Here is a 27440-nt window from a genome sequence, read left to right as displayed (position 1 = left end):
GTGTGTGTGTGTGTTAAAATATGCAGATTATTGGCCCCTACATTGTATATACTAAATCATAAATTCAGGGCATGGAGTCCATGAAAATGCATTGTAACAAACAAACAGGTAATTCTTAAAACCACTAAAGATTGAAAATACTGTGAATTGCCATTAAATAACACAATACACAAAATTTATCTCTAGAATGGGTTCAGTCACTTTCAGTGGATCCTTTGTCATGATTTTAGTGTCTTCCATGGAACACTACACAGCCACAAAAAAACAAAATCATGTCTTTTGCAGCAATATGAATGTAGCCGGAGGCCATTTTCCTAAGCAAATTAATGCGGAACAGAAAACCTAATACCCATGTTCTCACGTATAAGTGGAAGTCAAACATTGGGAACTCATTGACATAAAGGTGGCAACAATAGACACAGGAGTCTAACAGAGCACGGAGTGAGAGGAGGGATAAAGGGGTGAAAAAATAACTTTTAGGTACTATGCTCACTATCTCAATGACAAGATCATTCATATCCCAAACCTCAGCCTCATGCAATCTACCCATGCAGTAATAATTAATTAATTAATTAATTAATTTTAAAATATAGTGTTTAAAGAAGAAAGATTAACTAAGTAGGCTAAGACCAGCTAAGCAGGTAACCTTAAGCTATAATGCCTTATTTCAGGGTTCTGGAAAAAATCTGAACCTATCTATTAATTACAATTAGTGTACCGTGTCTGGATCCTTAATAATAAAAAAGAAAACATCAAGCATAAACGACAAAAAATTGATGTAAAATTATTTGACAATTTTTCAGAAGTTTAAAACATATTATTTACCATCACTACCAGACATTGAAATTATAACACTGATTTGAAGAACAGAAAAACCATCGAACCCATCCATTTATGAACTATTTTAACCATCACGAGTGGTAAGAACTGTTGTGCTCCTAAGAAAAGATTCCAGAAAAATAGAGAACAGAACAAATTGTTATAGCACCTGTGCTTAGAGTTACCTTAGAAAGCCATGTTCAAACTGGAGAGCAGAGAAAGCTTTCTCAAGAAAGCAGCAATTTAAGTGAATTTGAAAACTGAGCTATCTAGGACAATGATATAAGAAAATAGATTTTAGGTAGAGAAAATAGCATGTGCAATTTTTTTGTCATGATTCAAAGCATTCTGGCTCTAGTGTAAGAATTGGTTTAGATTTCTATTCCCTCACTTACTAGATCTGTGACCTTGGGGGAATCACTTCATGTTTTTTGTTTGTTTTTTTGTTTGTTTGTTTGTTTTTTGAGACAGAGTCTCACTCTGTCGCCCAGGCTTGAGTGCAGTGGCGAGATCTCGGCTCACTGAAACCTCTGCCTCCCGGATTTAAGTGATTCTCCTGCCTCAGGCTCCCAAGTAGCTGGGATTACAGGTGTGCACCACCACGCTCAGCTAATTTTTGTATTTTTAGTAGAGTCAGGGGTTTCACCATCTTTGCCAGGATGGTCTCGATCTCTTGACCTCGTGATCACCCCTGCCTCAGCCTCCCAAAGTGCTGAGATTATAGGAGTGAGCCACCGTGCCCAGCCCACTTCATGTTTTTAAACTTCAGTTCCTTCATCCGAAAAATGGGAATAATATTTTGTCAAGAGGATATTGCTAGTATCAAATAAGGAAATTCAAATAAATTTCTTTGCAGCACACAATTAGTGCTGAAACATGCTAGCCATCATGTCTCTGACATCACTATAGATAGAAGGGAGAAAGAGAAGGAACAGAAGGCCCTGACTTGCTTTTTTGGAAATGAGGTGAGTCTCTGGCAAGACTCTAAAGTCATTGAACAAAACATGAATTTTGATGACTTCTAAAAATATTCTATCCCAGCCAAAATCGTTATTGAATAAATCAGAGATGAATTATAGACATATTAATTGGATTAGAATCCCATCTTTGAACTGTTTTCCAAACAGCAAATGCACAAGGTAACAAGCACAGAACTTGAGTGTTGCTGAAGACAAATTTCAATATTTCAATATAGACAGGCAGCTTTAATTGGCAAAATGAAAAGATTTTTGTTGGCAGCCATAGTCAGAACACTAATCTGGTCACAGAAGCATCAGTGCGAGGCCAATATAGATATATTCATGACATGTAATGAAACAAAACATTCATCTCATATTTGTCCTTAGAAACTTCAATGATTTATCAAATTAATATCCATCCACATATTAAAATGATGAGTTAACAAAATTTGTACATTTTCAATTTATGTTTTGATGAAAATCAAATTACAAATCTGTTTTCTATATACAATATATTTCCCTCCATTTGCTCTTAGTTTGATACTGTTATGCTCTTTTTTTTCTAAGACAGGGTCTTCCTCTGTTGCACAGGCTAGAATGCAGTGGCACAACTTTGGCTCACTACAACTTCCCCGTCCTGAGTTCAAGTGATTCTCATGCCTCAGCCTCCTGAGTAGCAGGGATTACAAGTGTGCACCACCACACCCAGCTAATTTTTGTATTTTTAGTAGAGATGGGGTTTCGCCATGCTGGCCAGGCTGGTCTCAAACTTCTGGCCTCAAGTGTTCCGCCCACCTAGGCCTCCCAAAGTGCTAGGATTGTAAGTGTGAGCCAAAGGACCTGGCTTTGACCCTGTTAATACTATTGTTTCTTTATGTTATTGTTCTGGATAGTTTATCAAAATTAGAAGAACTTCAAGATTAATATAAGCTCAATATTTTAAGAAATCATTAAAAATACAGTTCCCATTAGAAAAGGAATTTTATTGGTTTACTCCTGCAAGCTTGAAGCAGTTGTCTTTTGTTATCTGTAGAATCATGGTCCTACACATTATTTTTTGCTTTTAAATATTTATCCTCTTTCCATTTTACTTTACCAATGAGTCTGTCTATATAATATTCATGAAGTCTAAAACCTATTTTTTCCATAATTTATTCCATGGATTCATGCTACTTAGTAGATTATTGAAGAGTTTCTTAAATAATACTATAGTAACATTTATTTACACCTTACTACATGCCAAGCATTAAACTAATTGTTTTGTATATTTAGCTCATTTGATTGTTGTAATCATTGTATGTCACAGATACCATTTATTTCCACTTTACATGTGAAAAACCTGAGGCCCTGTGATATTTAAGTAATTTACTCAAATCAAAAAGCTAGTTAGTAGAAGAGATAGGATGGAAACAAGAAAGTCCAGAGATTTAACCCATACACTAATCTGCTGTTCTATGTACTAGATGCAAGCAAACAGAATTTATTCTGTTTAAATTTCTTCTGTTTAAATGTATTTCTTCTGAAATAAATCACATTTCTTGGTGAAGAAAATAGAACTATATTAGGTACCTTGTATAGGGAAATGGGGAAAGGACTAAAAATGTAATGAAACTAGTGTTATTGTTTTTGTTTCCCTTCTCATATTTGAGAAAACAATTGAGGAAACATTGTGTATCCTCAATTAAAATGACTGTATCAGGGCTTTACACTGAATACAGAATGTCCACAAATTAGGCAGTAAGAGAACCTGGGTCTCTGTTACTGGGTGAGTTGATATGAAAAGTGCAGTGAGCATGGATATATGATGCACATTAAATGGCCACAAGCAACATGTATGGATTTATAAAACATGATTATGTAGAAAAAATTATATACAATAAGCTATACAACAATTAAAAAACATATGCATATGATTTTAAATAAATATATTCATGATAATACTTTATGAAAAACAAACAACATATTAAAATGGTTGCTCTTTAGTGTAGATAAATGGCAAGCAGATTTGGGATAAAAATGAAAGTAGGTACATAAGAAAATATATAACCCAAGAGAGGGTCCTGTTTGGTTCAAGATGGAAATGTGCCGTGAATTGAGGCACATTATTAACTCAGCCCTCAACACATGAGATACAAACAAACAAACAAAAAACACAAGAATACAGGAAAAATAACAATAGAGACAAGGAAAGAAGGAAAGGAAGAGAAAGGATGAAAGAGGGAGAGAGCATGAACAAACTTCGACTAATTGTAAAACCAGATTTTCTCTAAATATTTCAGATGACTCATTTAATAAATTATAGGTAGAAATTTTCATTAAAATTTGAATAAGTATGCAGTGAAATGTGTCAACTTCATTGGAATGCATTATTTTTTGAATGGCAATTTCTATATTTAAAAGCTCTGATAGGGAAGCTTGTCTTTCCAACAAAAATATCAGAATTCAAAAAACTCAGTTTCTGTTTCTCCTCGGATAAAGGTATATGGCTTCAGATATACCAAACCAACGGGCCCAGGCAAGATCTTGATTCAAATAGGCAAATTAAGAAACCACGTTCTTCACGAAGTTCTCGTTTTTGGCTTTCTGCTGATGAAAGTGAAGGAAAAAACATGAAGATGCTGCTGGTAGAAATACTGATGATTTCTCTTTAGTTTTGAAGTTTGAGATCCAGAAACGGCAATGCTACTTGTGGCAATAGCAATTGCAATAAAATCAAGACCTTGTCATTCATTGCTCGACAGCTGCCATGGCAATGTTCAGCTTCATCAGGCCAGATTTGTGGTAGAGTTTTGGGCATTGTTCCTCTAAATTTATATTCTAATGTTTGAATCTATTCTCAATGAGTCTATGAGCCACTTCACATCCTTTATTAATGCTCTTTTCTGTTTCAACTAGCCAGAGTATATTTTGATTGCAACTAAGAATACAAACATTAATAATAATAATAATAATAATAATAATAATTCCCAGGAGAGGAGTGTTGCAGGCAAGTATATTAAGGAAATGGGAATATAGGACCAGTGATCAGACTGTTGCGTTTCAGTGTAACAAGGATCCATTTGGTGTTAAAGAATGGCAATCTGACAACTTCTGGCATATAGGGGCATGCAGCTCATTGCTTGTGCTCACCTCAAATCATATTGAAGATTATATTTTTGGTGATTCAAATTCCACCATAAACTCATGAGAAATTTAAGAAATTCAACAAAGATTGTCTGTTTCTAAATGCACTTCATAGTTTAAAGAAATAAAATCACCATCTCCAAGATTAAGTTCTTAGTTTAAATCACATTGAAATGATCAGAGCATCTCTTGTCTCTTATAGTGGAAAGGATGACATAGCTATACATCAAAACTCAAGTCTTTTTCCATGAATTCCTGAATTACAAACATGATTTAATTTATTTTTTTGCCTTTTGAGAAAATGAGACCATTGACTGAGGAAAAAATTTAAATCATGAGCATTGGAATATTTGGATAAATAGGAGGATTCAGGTGACTGAAAATTTTCTCATCTGCTAAAACTTATTGAGTCCTTCTTGCCAGCAGATTCAGCTGTCCAACACATGACTGAGGAAGCTGCTCCTTCATTTCTTCAATATCAAGTCCATACTTTATTTAAGGTGGTAAACTGATGGAAGAAAGCAATATTCTTTCTGACCAAATCTATTATTTCATTTGAACTCAAAATCCCAACATCCTCTTGGAAGCCAATTATCTAGTTAATACTGAGGACTAGAAGCTTCTTGAATATGAGACTTGCAAGATTTTATAGCTAAATTTGTAAATGCATGGGGGAATATGTGTGAAAATGGATTTTACGTGTTCCTGATATAGAACCAAGAAAGAATTTTAATTCAAGCTGGTATAAATATCTGATTAGAGATTCTAGATTCAATGTGCTACTTCTGGTAGCTGGTTTAGGTACTAAATGCTTCTTCAATTAGTTGACCAAAATCTGAACTGAAAAACAGGCTAAGTTAAATAAAGTTCAGACACTTGGAGTTCCTCCTTTTAATATACAAGGAATTCAATGACCTACTGAAATATGAAAGTTAATGTGGATTTATTGTTCAAAGCCTGTGAAATAGGCTGGATGCAGTGGCTCATGCCTGTAATCCCAGCACTTTGGGAGGACGAGGCAGGTATATCACCTGAGGTCAGGAGTTTGAGACCAGCCTGGCCAACACGGGGAAATCCTGTCTCTATTAAAAATACAAATATTAGCCAGGCCTGGTGGTGGGTGCTTGTAATCCCACCTACTCAGGAGGCTGAGGCAGGAGAAGTGCTTGAACCCAGGAGGCGGAGGTTGCAGTGAGCCAAAATCTTGCCATCGCACTCCAGCCTGGGCGACAAGAACAAGATTAAAAAAAAAAAAAAAAAAAAAACCTGTGAAATAACCCACTGATTAAATTTTCAGAAAGAGCTCAGAAGATACTTTCTTCACTATAACAATAAAAAAGAATGATGAGCACAACAATGCTATCTTTAAAAAGCTCTATAATTTATATTTTCTATACTGGGGAACACAGACATTGAAGCTACACTCAAGTGATTTCATTTCTTTAGGATTTAGGAGTACTTTACCACTGGAATGAGGGTGGACACGGATCTCATAATAGGTAGCAGGATATGAACAGTAAAAAACACAGTACTCTAGCATGCAGAGACCAAAATAATGAGTCATCTGATCCTTGGCAATGACATCAAGGTCTGGGAAGAAAAAAATCTAAATTTAGTGACCTACTTAGTCATGACCTGTCAATACTGTTCACACTTAAATTAGTTTACTTACCCCATGGCCACTTAAATGAAGAGAAACATGGTTACTCTTGAAGAGTGACATACGATGCAATAGCATCATATGTTAGGATTGCACATCTTCCTTCTAGCTTTTCTGAAAGACATCGCCTACCATTTCTTTTCCTTTTTTTTTAGAGAATTTTTTTTTATTATTATACTTTAAGTTCTAGGGTACATGTGCACAACGTGCAGGTTTGTTACATATGTATACATGTGCCATGTTGGTGTGCTGCACCCATTGACTCATCATTTACATTAGGTATATCTCCTAATGCTATCCCTCCCCACTCTCTCCAACCCACAACAGGCCCCGGTGTGTGACGTTCCCCTTCCTGTGTCCAAGTGTTCTCATTGTTCAATTCCCACCTATGAGTGAGAACATGTGGTGTCTGGTTTTCTGTCCTTGTGACAGTTTGCTGAGAATGATGGTTTCCAGCTAGGAGATGAACTCATCCTTTTTTATGGCAGCATAGTATTCCATAGTGTATATGTGCCACATTTTCTTAATCCAGTCTATCATTGATGGACATTTGGGTTGGTTCCAAGTCTTTGCTATTGTAAATAGTGCCACAGTAAACATACGTGTGCATGTGTCTTTAGCAGCATGACTTACAATCCTTTGGGTATATACCCAGTAATGGGATGGCTGGGTCAAATGGTATTTCTAGTTCTAGATCCCTGAGGAATCGCCACACTGACTTCCACAATGGTTGAACTAGTTTACAGTCCCACCAACAGTGTAAAAGTGTTCGTATTTCTCACACCCTCTCCAGCACCTGTTGTTAAATACATTAGGGAGGGAAGGAGGTGGGTGTAAATGCCCAGACCTTTCACAAATTATTGAATACTGCCTTCAAGCTAACATTGATCTTGGTGGATTCAGACTATCACTAAAAGAAATTTGCATAAGTAGAAGTTATTAGGGTCATGTGATGAATGAGATTTTGTCTTGGGTTCATATTACAGTTGATACAGTAATATTTCCATTTCAGCTTTTGATTATTTTACCAGATCTTTGGTGTGTATTTGGAAGATTTACACTGTAAGTGTATCTCAGTGGCCCCTGAAGTCAAAGCTGTGAAACTCTAGTAATGGCCAAACTAAAGACGTCTGAGCATCTCTCTCCTACGAAAACAGTAAACATAAATCCCTGGGAGAATGTTTCAACTAGAGCCGTCATAAAGAACATGGAAGAAAAAAGGCTGGTGCTTATGAAAACATTAGCAGATTTAACTTACCTATTCAGTCTACATGGAAGACAAATTAATCTTGTAAAACAAAAATACCTTTAATCAGGTGGTGGTTCAAGTACAGGCAATGTGGTTTCTCCACTAAAGAGAATCAACAAAGACCCTGGCACTCATTATTATAATAATAGTCTAACAGGTGACCTTTTTTTTTTCTTTTTAGAAGTTCACATCTCAGTAAACAGAGATTGCCAACAAGTATTTGCCACTTTTTTGCAGAAGCAACAGTGTGCTTTCACCATGTTGTTCTAATGGTCTCTGAAATTTCCCGTTTTACAGCCAGATTTAGTCTGTGGGAACACAGATCATTTCAATATTTTATGAGACACCATGCTTGTCAACTACAAGGATGGCATCAAATTGAAAAGACCCATTGAACTGGTATTATAATGTCCTCCAGACATTTGGGCAAGAACTAAGAAATAAAACCCATGGAAGTATAGGTAACACCTACCTTGGTGTTATTTCTGATAGTCTGGGACAGCCTGGAACATGCCCTCCGAGGTAAGGTGCAAGTTTGCTGCATTTTGCTACCCATAGCATGTCAACATAGCCCTCTGGAAAAAGGTTCCAAGAGTCTGAGCCTACTTTCAAAACAATTAAAACTTGTCTGCTTCGGCCCAGAATTAGAATTCTGTACCTTGGCATGTTAATTATTTGTAATTTTGGTTTTCTGGTTAGAATGAGCTTATTTTCTAATGGGACAACATATACATGTATATATATTAAAAGAGCTTTAAGATTAAGCTCAGAAATGCCTAGTGTAAAATTATTTTAAAATAAAAACAAAGTATATATTTATAGAAAAACATAAATACACACTATTTTGTAAAAAGATAAAGAAATTTCAGAGTAACTACTTTTAACAGAATTTCAAAATTTTACACTATGTGTTGCTATGTCTCTATCTATCTGTATAGATAGATACATTTCATAAGTCCTAAAAGAATAGAACAGAATAGAACAGAATAGAACACAACAGAAGTGTTGTCATGTAAATAAATCTAAATATTATTTGGCAAAGAAAGATTATCATGTGTAAATCAATTTTGTGTAAGAACGTATTATATATGAAATACTCATTAGAAAACTTGAAGAGCTAAATAATTTTATTCATTTTATAAGATTAATAGCTTAATAATGAACATATCCACTATTTTATCCTCTAATTTGTATATCCACTATTTGCATATCTACTATTATATCCTCTAATTTTTTATCCACTATTTATATTTTATTCCCTTTGTAATTGGCCAAAGAATTCTTTATATAACTAACATATTGACATTTTATTTTCTTATCATTTTTCCCTTCATCATAGCCACTATTTCTTTACATTATGTAACATCTACTTTTTTCTTGCTTTTCTCCCCTTTTACATTTGCTTATTTTTCTTGACCAAGAAAAGTCTCACAATTTTATAATTCTTTCTGGTCAATAACATTATTATAACCATGTTTTACAAGAACTGTAAATTTGAACCAATTCTAGTATTTGACTTTTCCTTAAAATTTTGTAGCTTGATTATTACATGCAAAAAAGTATTGTTTTAGTCCAGATAGCTTCCCCTAAAAACAAGTTCCTAGGCTCCATAATGATATAATGGTTTGGAAAATGTCTAAATACTATGTATACATTTATAAATCATTTAATCGCTTCTATAGACTATCAGCCTAATACAAAATTTTCAACTTGAACACACCTATTTTTCCTTCTTACACTTTTTGAATCCAATTTTGATCTGGACATTCATTGCTGTCACACTCACAGAAATATATTGTTGGAATGCAGAGAGAAATACCACAAAGAATGGTGCTTTGGCATGATGAGCACTTTGAATTAAAAGAAATCAGAAGACCTTAGATGTTCCCTCAGAACCACAAACTTTCTAACTTTCTCTTGTTTCTTCCCTGTCCCCTACACCTCACAATTGCAGGGAGGGACTCTCACTGAAATTTCCTTATTTTACTAAGGGAAACTCCTTTTCAAAAGAAATGTGATTGTCTTAAAGCATCCTTCCTAAAATCTCACAAATAATCAGGAAACATTAACCACCAGAAAAGAAAAGAGAAGAGACTAAAAGTCATCACCATGTCCAGACAGACTTTTTGTTTATTATTCTAAGGACACCTCCCAGAGATTGCCTGGGAGACTTTATTTTTATAATAAGAAAACCTTCGTTCACAGTGAAGTTCGAAGTTCCTCCCCTCATCTTCTCATTACTGGTTCCCCCAGAGGTCAGAGAAAATTTATCCCAGGTCATTGTTCTTTGAGATCATTCATTTCCCCATTTACACCCCCCCCCACCCCCATTTCCCTCTCTATATGAAGAGGGTATTTAAGCCTCAACCATCTGGCCCTTCTTTGAGTCTTATATATGTGGGATACCACATCCAAGTGCATGTTACTGAATTTATTATGAATGTTTTTCCCTATTAAGCTGTCTATTTTCAGTCACTGCAGCAAACTTACAGAGAGGGCAAAAGGGATGGATTTCCTGTGCCCCTACAAAATCAATCAGAAAATATCAACACAACTGTTGAGGCTAATTATAAATTTGAAATAAATTATTTAAGAAAGAAACATATTTCCTGAAAACAATCTTTAGAGGATCTCAAAACTAAATTTAAAATCTGCTGAAAAAGGTTTTATATAACAACCACATATGGTGAAGATAACTTTCTTCAATTTAATTCTTAAAAGATATTTAGGCATTAAAAACTACTACAAAACACTTTCTGCAAGTTGGGTACTTAAAAAGTGTTTTGCCATGGTGGCATTAAACTTAAGACATTTTAGGAGTTATTCTGAAACCACCTTTGCAGAGATTATAACAGTGATACGGCTTGGGCCTGTGTCCCTTCCCAAATCTCATGTTTAATTGTAATTCCCAATATGGGGCCTCCTGGGAGGTGACTGGATCATGGGGGCAGTTTCTTGTGAATGGTTTAGCACCATATCCTTGGTGCTGTTCTCATGATAGAGAGTAAGTTCTGAAGAGGTCTGGTTGTTTAAAGTGTGCAGCACCTTCCCCATCTCTTGTATTCCTGCTCTCGCCATGTGAGATGCCTCACTCCTTTGCCTTCTGCCATAATTGGAAGCCTCCTGGGGCCTCACAAGAAGCAGAAGCTGCTATGCTTCTTGTACTGCCTGCAGAACCATGAGCCAATTAAACCTCTTTTCTTTATAAATTACCCAGTTTCAGGTATTTATAGCAGTGGAAAAAGACTAATACAAACAGTGAGAAAATTATGACAGTTAAAGAGATCTTACTTAATTGACTCCATCTTCCCTTTAACCTCCAAGCTGCCCTTGTTCATTCCTCGGGATAGACTGAACTAACTTTGGGGGGAATTTAGTTTATGGTTTAGCTTTCTAACAAAAATGATACTAACTCCTCTCTGAAACAAATCCCCTCCTTGCTTAGGGACCAGACAACCTTTGTAAAACTAACAAATTAGCCATAAGATTAAAAATTATGGCTCAGGGGTCATGCAGCCAGAATCCACAGGATTCCTAACCTCCCCAATGGCTCCCATGGCTAACATTATTATTTTAAGACCTTTGATTGGTGTTCAAGTTAGTTTTCAGACACTGCAGCATTCTGATGGATCAGCTGGCATCATACAGAACACTAAAACTGGCTCATTTGGTCTTCTAGCCCTCACCCAGGAACTGACTCTGCAGGAGGACAGATTCAACTTCTTATGATTTCATCCCTGACCCAACCAATCAGCACTCCCCATTCCCTAGACTCCTGCCCACCAAACTTTCTTTAAAAAACTCTAGCCTCTGACTTTTGACAGAGCTGATTTGAATAATAATAAAACTCTGGTCTCCTGCTTAGTTGGCTCTATGTGTATTAAACTCTTTTTCTGTTTCAATTTCCCTGTCTTGATCAATTGACTCTCTCTGGGGAGGGGGCAAGAAGAAACCATTGGGTGGTTACAATTAGAAGTTTCCATAATTTTTGTGTAAAATAAGACTTAGTGATTCTGGAATGCTGATACTGAGAAGAATCTTATTTTGATGTTTTGGGTAGGTTTGCAAAATGTTACAGTGTATACAGTGAGAAGTCTAACGAATAGCAACCAAAAGTCAACAAAATTGTCTGCGGTGAATATAAAAATTTGTTTTACAAGACACCTATGTCTTGACCACCTGGATGAAAATTGATCTTTTTTTGGTATTTAAGGTATTCAAGTTTTCAAGTTTCAAATAATATACTTTGGAGGCTGAAGGGGCCAGCAAGTTAAAGACAACTATAGCAAATATTTGTTGAATACATCATTAAAAAATAAACAGTTATTTTCTCTATCTAGTTTATCAAAGGAATACCTTTCAAAGAAGTTAAGGTTATGCAAGCTGGAGAATGTTCTTCTAAAGGAACACAACTCAGTGATTGTTCGATATGCTTACAATATGTTGGTAGAAGATTCATACGTAGAATCAAGTAAAGTTGAAAGATGTTTCGTAAGAAGGCTGAAGCCAAAGGTTTCAAGCCAATATTTTTCTAATATGGGAAGAGAGCTCACATTTACTGAACACTCCTGATGTCTAGATACAGTGACGAAAAGTCAACACATGCTAGCATTGCCTACAGCTGAGTCTATGCTGAGGGAAAAATTGATTTTCGCTATTCCTGTCCAGCTCTTTAGCACTTCTATTAGTTTCACCTTAGGTTAGGTAGTAAATGGTAAAAAATATAAACGATTCACTGGGGAAAGTGGCTTATATGTGTGCATTATATTTTCTAATAGGAAAAAAAATGCCATAGACAAATATTCAATGTGGCTAAGAACATGCAGAGTATAGAATAATTCCTATTGCATTAATCACATGCTTCACACAATCTGGGCTAATTTTGAATGTTTCCCTCAGCTTTATCAATCAGTAGCAACTATCAACTCTGAACTCAGCTGCATGCATTTTTTTTTTTTTTTTTTTTTTGAGACGGAGTCTCGCTCTGTTGCCCAGGCTGGAGCTCAGTGGCGCGATCTCGGCTCACTGCAAGCTCCTCCTCCTGGGTTCACACCATTCTCCTGCCTCAGCCTCCCGAGTAGCTGGGACTACAGGCGCCCACCACCATGCCAGGCTAATTTTTTTAATTATTATTTTTATTTTTAGTAGAGACAGGGTTTCACTGTGTTAACCAGGATGGTCTGGATTTCCTGACCTCGTGATCCACCCATCTCGGCCTCCCAAAGTGCTGGGATTACAGGCGTGAGCCACCGCGCCCAGACAGCTGCATGCAATCTCTTGTTCTTAGAATATAACCACTTGATTTACCTGAGGTATCCAACAATTCAAATTAATTATTTTTGCTGAGACTTTGTAACCAACAGCATTCCCACATCAAGGCTAGCATCCCGCAACCTACAAACTTACACTAATATTATACAAACTAAGCCTGATTTCATTCAGTCAAACATGTCCTATTTCTTTGTGAGTACTGGTGGCAAGGATGTGCTCAGTGACCAAAGCCCACCTGAAGTACTAAGGTGATGACAAGGTTACTACACTTTGGACTGAGAGTTGTAGTCAGTTGATAGAGGAAAGTTACAACTTTTTGGCTTTAATGCCTTTTTCTTCCCCTCCCAGATACCTGTTGGTGGACAAAACATCCTAGAAATTACTCTTAGGTTTAGAATGCCACATAGTGGGTTGAATTATTAAATTAGCTGTAGTTTATATTCGGTTTTTATCTTACCAGGAAAGAAGTCTTCCATGTTAATTTGCTTAAAAGTGAACATTTGAGGGGAAAATATAGAGAAATCAGTAGCTCAGACAGGACTGTATTCCCTACTCCCTAATAATTACTTATTAATTCCAAAATTTCCATATGGAATATAGAAGTGTTTTCAGGTGGTTGTATAATAGTTCATAGTTACTCTAATTTTGATAAATAAACTTAGCAAAGAAAATTTCATTGCATGCATTTTTGCTACAATAGTTGAAATAATATGAAAAGACTTATGATCTGCAAGGAAAATTCATCTGTGTTGCCAAGCAAGCAAATAAACAAGCAAGTAAAACCTGCCTAATCACATGCTAAACTAATGAGTTTTTAAAAATTAAAGGAAACAAAAAAAAGATTTGAGTTGTAAAAATGAATGCTATGAAATTATGAGATAAATTTTGCTTCAAATGGATTTGATCCAGAAATGTATTTCTAATGAAAAAATTCAATTAAAAAATGTTTTGTTTTGTTTTGTTTTCCTGTAAATGGGATTGCTAACAAAGCTTTAAATATTATTTATTTAAAACTGCAAAAGCGTTTTTGATGTGTTATACTTTAAGTCCTGACCTTCCGGTTAATGGAAAATTCTCACACAGATTTCAGTCAACTTGGCCCTCAGCTATGGAAATAATTGACAGAGCTAGGCCTCACATACACAATTGGGTTGGGCATGGCACTTACCTGCTTGATTTGTGGTTACATTTACAGACACATACTGCCGGGCTCCTGGGCTCAAGTCGGACACTCCATTCACTGCCTCAATCTCAAAGGTATAGTTTGTGTGAGCGAGTAGATCCACCATCATGACAGAGGTGTTTTTCAGGCCGCTTTGCCGGGGAAGGTACCTGACATGACCGCCACACTCCTCACACACACGTGCATGGGAGTTGCACTTCTTGCATGCAATATAATATGACACGTCTTTCCTTCCACCAGTGTCAGCAGGCGGAATCCATTCCAGAAAAACACTAGTTTCATTAACATTTGAGATGGCATTCCGAGGAGCAGAGGGGGGTCCTGGTTTGCAAAGTAAAGTAAGAAAAACATATTTTAAGATGGTATTAATTAGGCATTATTTATCACACCAATTCCTGGTCTGAAGGAAAAAAATAGATTTGCAATAAGTCCTTTAAGTCATAATTTGTAGTTTTGTTTTCATAATTTTGTAGGGACAATAGTGGGGTTTATTCCCTATGGAAATGACTTATCTTGGCATTGTTATAACACTAGTTCAGTAAAAGCAGAATGTTTTGCTTCATGTATATGTAAACAATTATGGAGTAAAACTATGTATGCACAAATATTATAAGATAAAATTAAAATTATATATTTATAAACTGGTGAGTTTCCTTGGGGATTGAACTGAATGTTTCCTCATTGATGCTAATCCCTGCAACCTACAAAGTAAACACAAAGTACCTACTAAGAAACAAGCATAGGAAAATACAGAATTTTCAGTGTAGCTCCTGACTACAAATTTTGTAAGTAAAAAAAGAAAACCTTAGCATGCTTTAAAATAGATTGCATATCTAGTTGCTAAATCACCAACAGAATTTGAAACCCCCTACTGTATATCAAAAAAGCATTAGAATGTAAGTAAATGGTCAAAATTACAATTTGCAGTAAAACATATTTTACTTTGATATTGTTTTTATATTACAGTTCTGCAAGTTGTGAATTTTATTTAATTGAAAATCTAAAATTTATTTTAAAAATAACCCTGAAAAGGACTACAATAGGATGAATAAAAGCGTTCAGATTTTGAAGGATCAATAGAATAAATTTCAACCTCTAATAACCTACCAAAATAAGAAAAGAAATAGATTTAACACAAATATTTTCATAGAATCATAACATATTAACTACGAATAGCTTTCAGGAGTGAAACTTTCCTAACTTCATGAAGTATTTCTTGTACACTTTATTTTTTGTATATATCTTAATGGAAACTGGGTGTAGCTTTTAAAATATATTTTATATTCAGAATCATCTTATTTCAATAAGACGGAATATTTCCACTAAAATATAAGTAATGAAATCCATGATCAGAATTGCTTTATGAATTTCATATATTAAGGGTAACCATATCTTATTTGTATATTATTTTAATTATTCCTGAACTTGATTAGAATAATAGAGAGAACAAAAATTAATTAGGTAATTTTTACCACTAGAGTCAATGTTTAGATATTTAGTTAAAACTTCAGTAGGCTGTTAATGTTATATTATTGGATAATCTCAAAGAAAAAACATATATATTTGTTCCAGAGACAATTTGGACATCTCTCCTTACAGAGAATAAAATGGAGTATGGTGGTAGTTGAATGGTTCATAAGCATAATTAAGCTACTTAGGATGATCTGTTATCCTAATATGCATTGTCTGTTCTAAATATCGAAATTGACAATTTTTAACTGACATTTATTAAGTCATGACTTTTGAGGGATTGTTTTAAAAGTGGTAAGAAAGCTAATTGGCATTTAAGATTTAGCTGGAAAGAATGTCATTTATCTATTTATTTAGAGACAGAGTCTCTCTCTGTCGCCCGGGCTGAAATGCACTGGAGTGATTTTGGCTCATTGCCACCTCCGCCTCCCAGGTTCAAATGACTCTTCTGCCTCAGCCTCCCAAAAATCTGGAATTACAGGGGCCCACCACCACACCTGGCTAATTTTTGTATTTTTAGTAGAGATAACATTTCACCATGTTGGCCAGGCTGGTCTCTAACTCCTGGCCTCAAGTGATCCACCCGCCCGGGCCTCCCACAGTGCTGAGATTACAGGCGTGAGCCACCGCGCCAAGCCAAAAGAACCCCTTAACTAAAAACTTGACATCTTTGCAAAAAAAAAAAAAAAATCCCCACCTTGACCATGTTTGAATCCTATGAATTTGGTCTACCGGCCATCTCACATACTTCAATATAAAACAGTCCCCTTTAAGTTGAAATAATGTCTTAAAATGGAAATATCCAGTCTATCAATGATGGGCATTTGGATTGTATTTGCTTTGCTTTACTATTGTAAACAGTGCTGCAATAAACATACTTGTGCATGTGTCTTTATAGTAGAATGATTTATAATCCTTTGGGTATATACCCAGTAATGGGATTGCTGGGTTGAATGGTATTTCTGGAAATACACGTGTTCTGGTTTACCATAAACTTTAGCTTATTTAATAGTACAAAGTTATAGACAAAATGAAATTTAAGATAAAAAATTACAGGATTAACCTCTGAGAAATATCTCTAAGTTAGAACAATGTCAAACTTCTGTTTTGTTTTGTTTTCTTTTAATTTCTGCCAACTGAAAAATCCTTGCATTTAACACCTTTCCTCTAAATCTATAAGAATGCATCAGCAGCTGAATCCTCCTTTTCTTCTGACTCTTCTACTAACAGCTAGGATGGGGGCACAAGCAGCTTTAAAGTCAAAAGGAAACTCAAACTCAAGTGAGACCCTAAAATAGAGGTAAAAAGTGGAAGCTCGAACTAACATGCACCTACAAAAAACATGTAATAAAATTCCACTGCCCCAATCATAGATGTGATGTGTCAACCAAAGTAGAACTGTGAGACTAACCTTTAATTTAAGCAGATTCATCAGAATTTTAGGTTTTATTTTTGTTTGATTTTTTTTTGTAGGCTTATAAAATGTTGTTATATAGATTTAAAAACTTTGTATATTCTAGAAAAAAAAGTGAAGTTGGAGCTATAAATTCAATTCCAAAGAGCCAAAGGCAAAGTGAAGCTCAAGATCTTCATCTGAACAACTATCAGGCGATAAGGAAATCATATGCAGTATTTGTGGTATTATGAATGCAACTAAAAACATACACACACACTCATAGATTATGTATTAGAAAGATCTTATACATAAGTCCTAATTTTTTAATTTAATTTTATTTTATTTTTAGAAATGCATACAAATTAGTGCCCATTTGACAACACAGTATTAGAAATTCACACACCTGGAAACTGAGAAATGTGAAGCCTGACTGTGGGCTTTGGTCCTAAAAAAGTGCTAAGCAGTCCTTGCCACCAAAGCACAGCTTCCCCCCTCACGCCCCACCCCCATTTCCAATCCTAACAAATTTACAGAAAGGGAGGCTCACATTTATGCTGAAAAAAAAGAAAGATCATGGGTAGACCACTTAAAGAAAATAACAATTAGAAAATTAATAAAATTTGAAAGATAATTCAAAACATGGTTTTCTCTTTAATTTACCACTCTGTTGTCTAGCCAACATTTTCCCTATTTGGGCATTCATTTGCTCTCATAAGCAAAATAATTATTGAAATCTCCACTGGAACCAAAATTCATCACATCCAATCATAGTTTATATCTTCTCCATTCATATATATCCCTACAAAAGAGCATTTAAAAATTGCATTTATTCATCTGAAGAGGAAATTATTTTTCACTAGTAATCATCTAACCCATGAAATCATCAGCTTTGGGATAAAAGAATGGTCTTCAGAATGTAAAGCTAATTAATAGCAATGATTTAAGGAAATCTGAAAATATGTTTCACTGACACTATGAAATTTAGACACTATGAAATTCAGATAAAATTTCTATTTGTGATTATTTGATAACAAAAAAATCTTCACTGCTTCTTTACATTTAGAGATGGATACTAATATTTCAAATTTTTGTGAACAACTTTGAAAGCAGCTACAACTTTCTGGGACCTAAAATAGTAAATCCAGGCAGTTCATGGAAATTAAACAATATGAGAAGAGAGGGATTCACTTTCCTTCTCTTTAATTTTCTGTTTTTGCTTGATTTGCTACAGAGACTTTCTTATGGAAAAACTCTGAAAGTATTGTCATCAAGCAAACAAATGCGCAAATGTGTTACATTCTCAGAAATATATGGAAAACCAAATATACGGAAAACTAGAAATATTGAAAGATGTGGCTATATCTATTGCAAATGTCAGAATTAAATGTTTACTATTCATCTACTCTACTTATAATCAGCAAATATATTAAATAATAGTTAAGGACACTCACTAACAAGAAACATGACAGCTGCTTGAGAACCCTAGCAAAAAAATTGGTGTATGTATGACTCTGATCTGATTTAAATCTTGTTTGCCACTCCCAGTTCTCTATGTTCCTGAAATATTTCCTGTGTTCTTTTATAAATGACTTCTTAGTGGCTTTATTTGGGCAGTTTAGAACAAGATGGTGAAGGCTCCATCAGCTACATAATTATGTGAGGAGAAAACTGGCAGAGGAAGAGGAAGAAGAAGAGGAGGAGGAGGAAGAGGAAGAAGAGGAAGGAAGAAGAAAGAAGAAGAAGAGGAAGAGGAGGAAGGAAGAAGAGGTTTTAATGTAAACTGGGAAGTAGATTATCAAAGTCATGTTTAGCTAGCATGAACACTGAAATAAGCCACAAAATAAAAGAAAACATTTTATATCTGTGTCTCAGCTGTTGAATTTGAAGTTAGGGAAAATGGATGCTTTTAACAATGAGTTATAAAAAGAGACTCAAATTTTTCAGTGCTTATTCAAGGAGATTGAAAATTGGTGAAAACTGTATAGAGATGATTAAACATTATGCCTGTTTTAGGGGGAAACGTTACTAGACTATAACAGGCTCCATCATGCTGTTTCCTCAAAACTGGTGAAAGTTAGCATCACCAAATATCCGTGGGTTTCCTTACTTGTGCATGCCATTGTGGGTGGATCAGACTCTCTCCTGAAATAATCCTTTTCACAGACACAAGAGGTTGAAGCTTCCTCATGGGTATAACTGTGAGGTGGACATTTGCCGCAGCTCTGGATGTGAGGTGAGGCTTTGAAGAACCCAGGTCTGCACACTGTCAAAAGAAATAAGAGACTAAGCTTTTCCCTGGAACAGATGCAGTGTTTGTTTTGTGAATAATGTCATTATTTTGACTGGTATACGCAGATTACAGATAACACAATCTTTGCATCAATTTCAAGAATTTTTCATAAGCTTCTGGATCATAAATACCAGGCTATTCATTCAAATAATCAAATATTTATTTAAAGTACTTAAACATTTACGGAATGTACATACTTGTAATGATTTTTATGCTACAGGAGCTTATAAGGAATTATATCGATAAAAGGCAAATACTTTTATGTATTTAAAACTGAAGCAGTGCTTTGTGTACAGTTTTCACTTACTCTATCATTACTACAACTATGTTGAAATAAATATTATTCCATGTACTGCTAAAATGGTATGATACAAAGTAGGCACTCAAAATTGTGTTATTGAATAATAAATTAATTAATTAGTATGTGCTAAATGCCTCATAAATTCTGTTAGATTGGGGAGAATGCATAGATGACCTGATATATCAACTGTATTATTTTTATTTTAAGGGAGTCAAATTTTTGACATTTGTTTTACATTTACTTCATTTTAGAACTTTTCTTTGAGACACCTACTGATTCAACATTTATCCATTCTAATATCAGTAAGGCTTATTTACTATACAAATTATAATGATTTCTTAAGCTCAAACATTATGTCTTATTCAGTTTTGCACTTACTTTTTCCAGTGTTTGACCACAAAAGGCGTTCAAAGAGTTCTATGAAATGTGTGAATGAATGAATGGATTGGCATGAATATTATAACAACTATTTAAAATCACATAAAGAAAGTGTTTTCTGATATTTCTGTGAGCATTTCTAAGCTTATCATCAGGTAAATGAGCATGAAGTAAATCTTTTTATTCTGTGGATTTTCTACATGTTCATATTATTCTTATTTCTCACTGGCTAATAAAGCCAAACTTTAATATGCTAATTGCTCAGTATGGGTCAGTCGAAGACTACCAAACTGATGGTTTGAGTGCTTTGTACAGCTTACTTTAAATAAAGCTAATCAACTACGTTTTTCTATTTTCAAAACTCACTACATATACTGAAGTATGACGCATATTTGCTGAAGCTCAAAGGTGAACTTGTATTTCAGTAGAAATTTCTGATAGACTAAATGAACTGGGGCCAACTTTCATATGCTATAAATGATTTCATGTTTTAGTAATCCATGCTAAGGCTCTCTGCCATCACCATGAATAATCAGGAATTGGCAAAATTGAGAAGGTACTCTTTTCAGTAGATCTAATTATAGTGATAGTAAAGCCTTAATGTTCTTATAAATTCTGAGAAAATGTGAAGGTATTTGAAAGATAAGAAGAGCTTTTTGATAGTATTAGGGACATTCTTGTAGTTAAATGATTAGGAGAAGATTTAAAATATTATTTTTCTTATAGTAGGATTGCTATAGCAGCTTATGCCATACTTAGCTAAGTTATTCAATTTTTCTTCTTTTATCCTTTTAGTAAAACCATTCTCACTTTAAACACTATTTGCTTTCAAAGACATGAAGTGTCAATTCATATGTTCTAAGTATTTGGAATTCATTTACCATTCATGAAACAAAAGTCATTTCTTTTCTTTTTAATGAATGCCTCTTAACTTAAACACTTTATATTATATCACATATAACACTGCTGTTCAAACCCCCAAGGGAGCTTTGGAAATATAAAATAATATAAATTGAAGTAAAAAGTATATAAATGTATCTTTCTGTTCAGTTCAATAAGATGTTTTCAGCAGGTATAGTGGGCCAGTAACTCTACTTGAACTGGCTTCAGAGGTAAATGAGATAGACACGGCCTTGCCTTTATGAATCTTAAAGGTATTCCATAAATATTATAAATATTACTACACTAGGAAAAGAAAAAGGAGCTATAGCAGTAAACATAGATACCCAATTTAATCTAGATTATTCAAGGAGATTTCCCTCAGGAAGCTGAGTCTCTGTTTATATTTGAAAGATTATGAAAATGATTTAATTTGAGTTAGAGTGTATCTGTACCTTAAAGGGAGAAATCCTTGCAAAGGACCACACGAGGTGGAGAACAAATAGCGAAATGGAAGATACTAAAGAATTGATCAAGAAGATAGTCAGAATAAAGTGGAAGAGTCAAGTTTATACAGGACAGAGGGTACCAGGCCACAAAAACCTTACATATTTTATTAGATATTTGGTACTTTATTTTATAGGCAAAGGGAGGTCATTGGAAAGTTCCCCTCACCCCAGCTTTATTAAGGTTTAACTGACAAATGAAAATTGTATATATTCACAGTAACTGCAAAGTTATTAAGCCAAGGAATAATGAGATCAAAGTAGTGTTTATGAGATCATTACACAGCAGCCTGGGTAAAAAAGCAAGATCAGAGGCAAATAGCTCTTTTGTTTCTATTGCATTGGTCCAGAAAGAGACAATGTCACTTTTCCAGAGTGGTTCCAGTAGTGATCAATAAAACGAGGGGAATTCAAGAAATGAGAATGGGGTAAAATCAACTAGGTTTCATGATGTATTTAATGGGTTAGATGACTTAGTGGAAAATTGTAAGAGTGACTGTAAGGTATTTGGCTTAAACTTTACAGAAAATACTGGTGCCATTTTCTCAGAGAACAGGACATGAAATGTGTTGGAGAAGATAATGAGTAATATGTAAGGCATTATTTAATTTGAGGTCGTTGAAGTAATGCAAATAGATTTTTAGAGAGAAAAAAAACTGTGTGGTTCAATATTATCCAAGAAAAATGTCATAAACTGTAATTATTCATCACCTTCAAATCATGACCCTAAATTCCAAGGGGTCATAGTACCCTGCTAGACAAACTTATATTATTCCCTTAGTTAACTTCATTTCCAACATCAACAGGATTTTCTTGTAGCATCGCCTCTTATTCAAACTCATATTATTCTCTTAGTTAACTTCATTTCCAACATCAACAGGATTTTCTTGTAGCATCTCCTGTTCCTTCAAACTCCTTATGAACTCTGTTTCTGTTACTATCAGCTGATACAGTCATTTGTCTTGAGAAAATAAAAGTTGTCAGAAAGAAACTTTCTAATTTTCCTACCATCAAATCTCCAAACCTATATGTCATGGTACCCATCTTATCTACCTTTATTTCTATCAAAATAGAATAAAATGTATCCTTCTTCATATCAAACAAAAATATCTGTATTTGAATTAGGAACCCCCACTCTGCTCTCTGAGATGAAGCTTCCAAGTAGCTACAATTCTTTTGAGATGCTCAAAAACAAAGCAAAACAAAACAAACAACAAAACTATCAATCTCACATGATTCCAATTTTCCCAGTTTTATTCCACTTTCAGGATATGATTTCTTAATTTATTTTCCATATATACATCTGTAGTTCCTCATTCTAAATCACATGATGACTCACTCCACTCCATTGATACCTCTCAATGAAAACTACTTTTGTTAAGATTGCAGTTACTTTCTTGCCGTACTCACTTCTCAGCAATATTTGACATGCCCTCTTTTAGGAAACTCCAGATACTTTCATTACAAAATGCTAGCATAGCCTACAAGTTTCCAAGTAATATTTAAAAACTCTTTAAAGGCAGTCTCCTACCATACTCATTGTCTCCATCCATCTACTTATTTCCTGTATTTGAGAAACTTTTCTTCTCTGCCTCTGAACACTGCAGGAAAAGCATTCTGGGCCAAAAGACAAGACATGTAAATAAATAAATGTATAATCTTTTTTTTTAAAAAAAGCTTGTAGTCCACGATAAGAGATTTGAATTTAATCTGAAACAATTTGGAAGACACTGAAGATATAATTTGTTTTTTGAGTCCACACTTTCTGTCAAGAACTGTGTCAAAACATGTTTGAGTTGTGTGAGGAAAAAAAATGTTCTTCACATCCATGAAGCTACAAGTGTATTTCATGGGTGGAATAATAAATAATAATAATAAACAAACAATGATAGAGGCAAAATTGATATTTTACATTTTAATCATGATAATATTTAAGAAATAATTATCTAGATAAGTAGTACAATTTATTTAAATACCAATCCAAAATGGTTTATTAAAAATAAATGAAGCTTCTGGAGCAAACTTGTTTCATACAATGCCTGTACATTACCTAAATATCATTTAGAAAACATTATGCCAGTCATTTAAGTTGAGCAAAGAGTAGAAGATAAAAAATGCACCCCATGTTGACATGTTTTATGAGACTATTGTGACAAACTCCTGGGGGAAAGAAAATTATGTTTAATAATTATTTCTACCCATGCTTGAAGGCTCATTTTTTAAATGCAACCATTTCGATAGTATATATGCTAATCTGCAAGAATACATGTTGTTTCCCTACTTATCCTTTAAACCTTTGAGCCATATATTTAGCACCTATTTAGAAATTTGCTGTATAATCTTATGAGAAATTGTTTAAAGGTTCTCAAAATTACCAAAAAATTAAACTGACAAATTGGATTGATTTTTCACAATATTTTCAATTAAATTTCTTTTAATGTCTCCAATGTATTTTACCCTTAAAGAGCTATTAACCTTGGGATAACTAAGTATATTCACTTCATAATTCAAAGTCAATACTCCAGAAATATGGCCCACCAAGAAAATGTTTTAAAAATATTAATATATGTGATAATTACTGTTTTAATACTTTAAAATACTATACTTCTTTCCATTACAATTAAAATATACAGCCATATATATGTGTGTATATATATATATATATATGCATACTATACATATAAAGGAAATTGAGTTAAAAAGGCACAGACTATCGTTGTTTGCAGTGTACAAGATATAATTAACTTGCAAAAGCATTGCTGGCCTTATCTAAGTATGTTTTATTGAGAAAGAAAATCACTATGAACAAGATTTATTTCCATAGCTCTATCATATGTGAATTATCAGAGGATATAAGCTAAGCTAAGTGAATTATATTTATTTAATACATTTTTCAAAATAAGGTACTCAGAAGATAGTTTAGTGTGGGTTTAAAATATGTGTTTGCTAAGAAAAACAGCATAACACAAAATGCTATAAGGAAATTAAAACTCAAAACACGTCATATTTTATATAGTATAAATATTATTGCTTATACCAAAATTTAACATTAACAGCATTTTATCTTCGTATTTAAAACATTGGAAGTGTAGCCAGAGCAATTAGGCAAGAGAAACAAATAAAAGGCATCCAAATAGGAAAAGAAGTCAAACTACTTCTCTTCACTGACAATGTTATTATGTACTTAGAAAACCCTAGAAACTTCACCAAAAGTCTCCTGGATCTGATAAATGACATCAGTAAACCTTCAGGATGCAAAATCAATGTATAAAAATCAGTAGCATTTCGATATATCCATAACATTCAAGCTGAGAGCCAAATCGAGAATGCCCCATTCACAACAGCCACAAAAAGAATAAAATACCTAGGAATACATTGAACCAAGGAGGTGAAAGATATATACAAGAATAACTACAAAACACTATTGAAAGAAATCATAAGTGACACAAACAAATGGAAAAACATTCCATACTTATGGATCAGAGGAATCAACATCATTAAAATGCCATACTACCCAAACCAATGTACAGATTCAATACTATTTCTATTAAACTACTGATATCATTTTCACAGAATCAGACAAAACTATTCCAAAATTCATATGGAAACAAAATGAGCCCAAAGAGATGAAGTAATCTTAAGCCAAAAGGAACAAAGTGAGTGGCATTACATTACCCAACTTCAAAATACAGTATAAGGTTCCAGTAAGTGAGATAGCACGGTACTGGTACAAAAACAGACACATAAATGAATGGAACATAATAGAGAATCCAGAATAAAACTTCACACCTACCACCTTTTGATCTTTTACAAAGCCAACAAAAATATGCAATAGGGGAAAAACTTCCCATTCAATAAATGGTGCTGGGATAGCTGGCTAGCTATATGCAGAAGAATGAAACTAAACCCCTACATTTTACTATGTACAAAAATTAACTCAAGATGAACTAAAGACTTAAATTTCATGTCTCAAACTATAAAAATCCTAGAAAACATTAGGAAACACCATTCTAGACATTGACTTTGAAAAAAAGAATGTATGCCTAAGTCTTTACAAGCAATTGTAACAAAAACAAAAATGAAAAGCGGGATCTAAGTAAACTAAAGAGCTTCTGCACAGCAAGAAAAACTATTAGCAAAGTAAACAGACAACCTGCAGAAGGAAAAAAAAATGCAAACTATGCATCTGACAAAGATCTAATATCCAGACTCCGTAAGGAACTTAAACAATTAAACAAGCAAAAAAATATATATATAGCCCCATTAAAAAGCAGGCAAAATACATGAACAAACACTTCTCAAAAGAAAAGATACAGTCAACAAACATGAAAAAAAATGCTCTACATCACCAATCAGAGAGATGCAAATCAAAACCACAATGAGATACCATCTCACAATAGTCACTATGGTCATTATTTAAAAGTCAGAAAACAACAGATGATGGTGAGGCTGTGGAGAAAAGGAAATGCTTATACACTTTGGTTGGAATGTAATTAGTTCAGCACTATGGAAAGCAGTTTGGAGATTTCTCAAATAACTGAAAACAGAACTATTACTCAACCCAGTGATTCTATTACTGGGTATATCCAAAAGAAAATAAGTTGTTCTGACAAAAAGATATATGTGTTCATATGATCAGTGCAGTACTAATCAATATCAGTGGAGTAGTATTAAATAGCAAAGGCATGAATCAACCTAGGTTCCCACCAATGGTGGACTGGATAAAGAAGATGTGGTACAAGTACCCCATGGAATACTACACAACCATAAAAAAAGAACAAAATCATGTCCTTTGCAGCAACATGGATGCGACTGGAAGCTATTATCCTAAGTGAACTGATGCAGGAACAGAAAACCAAATACGACATATTCTCACTTATAAGTGGGAGCTAAACTTTGTTTACCCATGAACATAAAGATGGCAACAATAGACTCTAGGCACTACTAGAGGGAAGAAGAAGGAAGGAAGTCGAGTCAGGGATGAAAAGCTAACTGTTGGGTACTATGTTCACTACCTGAGTGATGGGATCATGGTATCCCAAATCTCACCATCACGTAATATATCCCTGTAACAAACCTGTGAATGTAACCCCTGAATCTAAGAGACAATTTGAAATTATTTTTTAAAAATGTCTTCTCAGTATGAAAGTTGTTATTATGTTAAAACATTGATACAATTAAAATAAATTTAAACTAGGAGCTCTAAAATTTGGCAACGTCTCTTGAATAATATCAAACAGAAACAGGAAATAGGTCCTACTTGAGAATCTAGGGTTAACTGGCTAACTAGAATGTAAGTTTAAATGATTGAAAAACAATAAGGCTAATTGTAACATTAGAATATTACATAAGAAAAGGACAAGAATACTATTGAAAAATCATTAAATCTCTCAATACAATGTATTTTTAATGTATGCTCACCAAATATTGGCAGAAATTCAAAGACAATATAATATTTACAAATGAAACATAAAATAAATCTGGTTACATATTCATTCATCTACAATATGTAATAAATCAGAATTTCCTGCCATGAACTGTACTGAACATGGAATATACAAATATAATTAAGACATTTTTCTTACCATTGTGTCATTAAATAACTTAGTTGTGTGGCAATCACTTATACATTACCCGTCACATATTTAGAAATACATTGTTTAATGGTGTTTAATATTAACATACACATTTTTAAAAAGTCATTCAAGACAATTTTAATAGTATTCATGTGTGTGATACACACACACACACACACAAAAAAAATATATATATATATTTAACCAAATTGTGGACCATCAGTAACAGATATATGTATATGTTGTAATGTGTATATATGTAATATAAATGGTAGTGTGTGTACATATAAATAAAATCATAAATAAAATAGCTCTGTAAAGTATTAGAAATTGATTAGGATTATCAATTTCACATTTTTATATTGTTAAATCTATATATT

At 34.0% G+C, this 27440-nt stretch overlaps 1 protein-coding gene across 7 annotated transcripts in view; it reads right to left on the bottom strand.

The window, feature by feature from the left end:
* EPHA5 (EPH receptor A5) overlaps positions 1-27440 on the bottom strand; it is a 351336-nt gene that overhangs the window by 157663 nt on the left and 166233 nt on the right. For 4 of the 7 annotated variants that reach the window (XM_019025962.4, XM_019025965.4, XM_019025963.4 and 1 more), the window contains exons 4-5: positions 19238-19393; positions 14250-14585 (exon numbers count right to left, since the gene is read on the bottom strand). The exons of 1 other annotated variant lie outside the window; for it this stretch is intronic. In XM_019025962.4, coding sequence (XP_018881507.2) covers positions 14250-14585; positions 19238-19393 — 492 coding nt within the window. The remainder of the gene's footprint in view (positions 1-14249; positions 14586-19237; positions 19394-27440) is intronic. 2 more of the 7 variants (XM_055384166.2, XM_055384167.2) reach the window with 1 other exon arrangement.

Source organism: Gorilla gorilla, chromosome 3 (assembly GCF_029281585.2).
Source record: "Gorilla gorilla gorilla isolate KB3781 chromosome 3, NHGRI_mGorGor1-v2.1_pri, whole genome shotgun sequence".
In the NCBI taxonomy this organism is placed as follows: domain Eukaryota; kingdom Metazoa; phylum Chordata; class Mammalia; order Primates; family Hominidae; genus Gorilla; species Gorilla gorilla.
The sequence above is the reverse complement of the archived record's forward strand: the minus strand, read 5'-3'. Positions and strand labels throughout refer to the sequence as shown.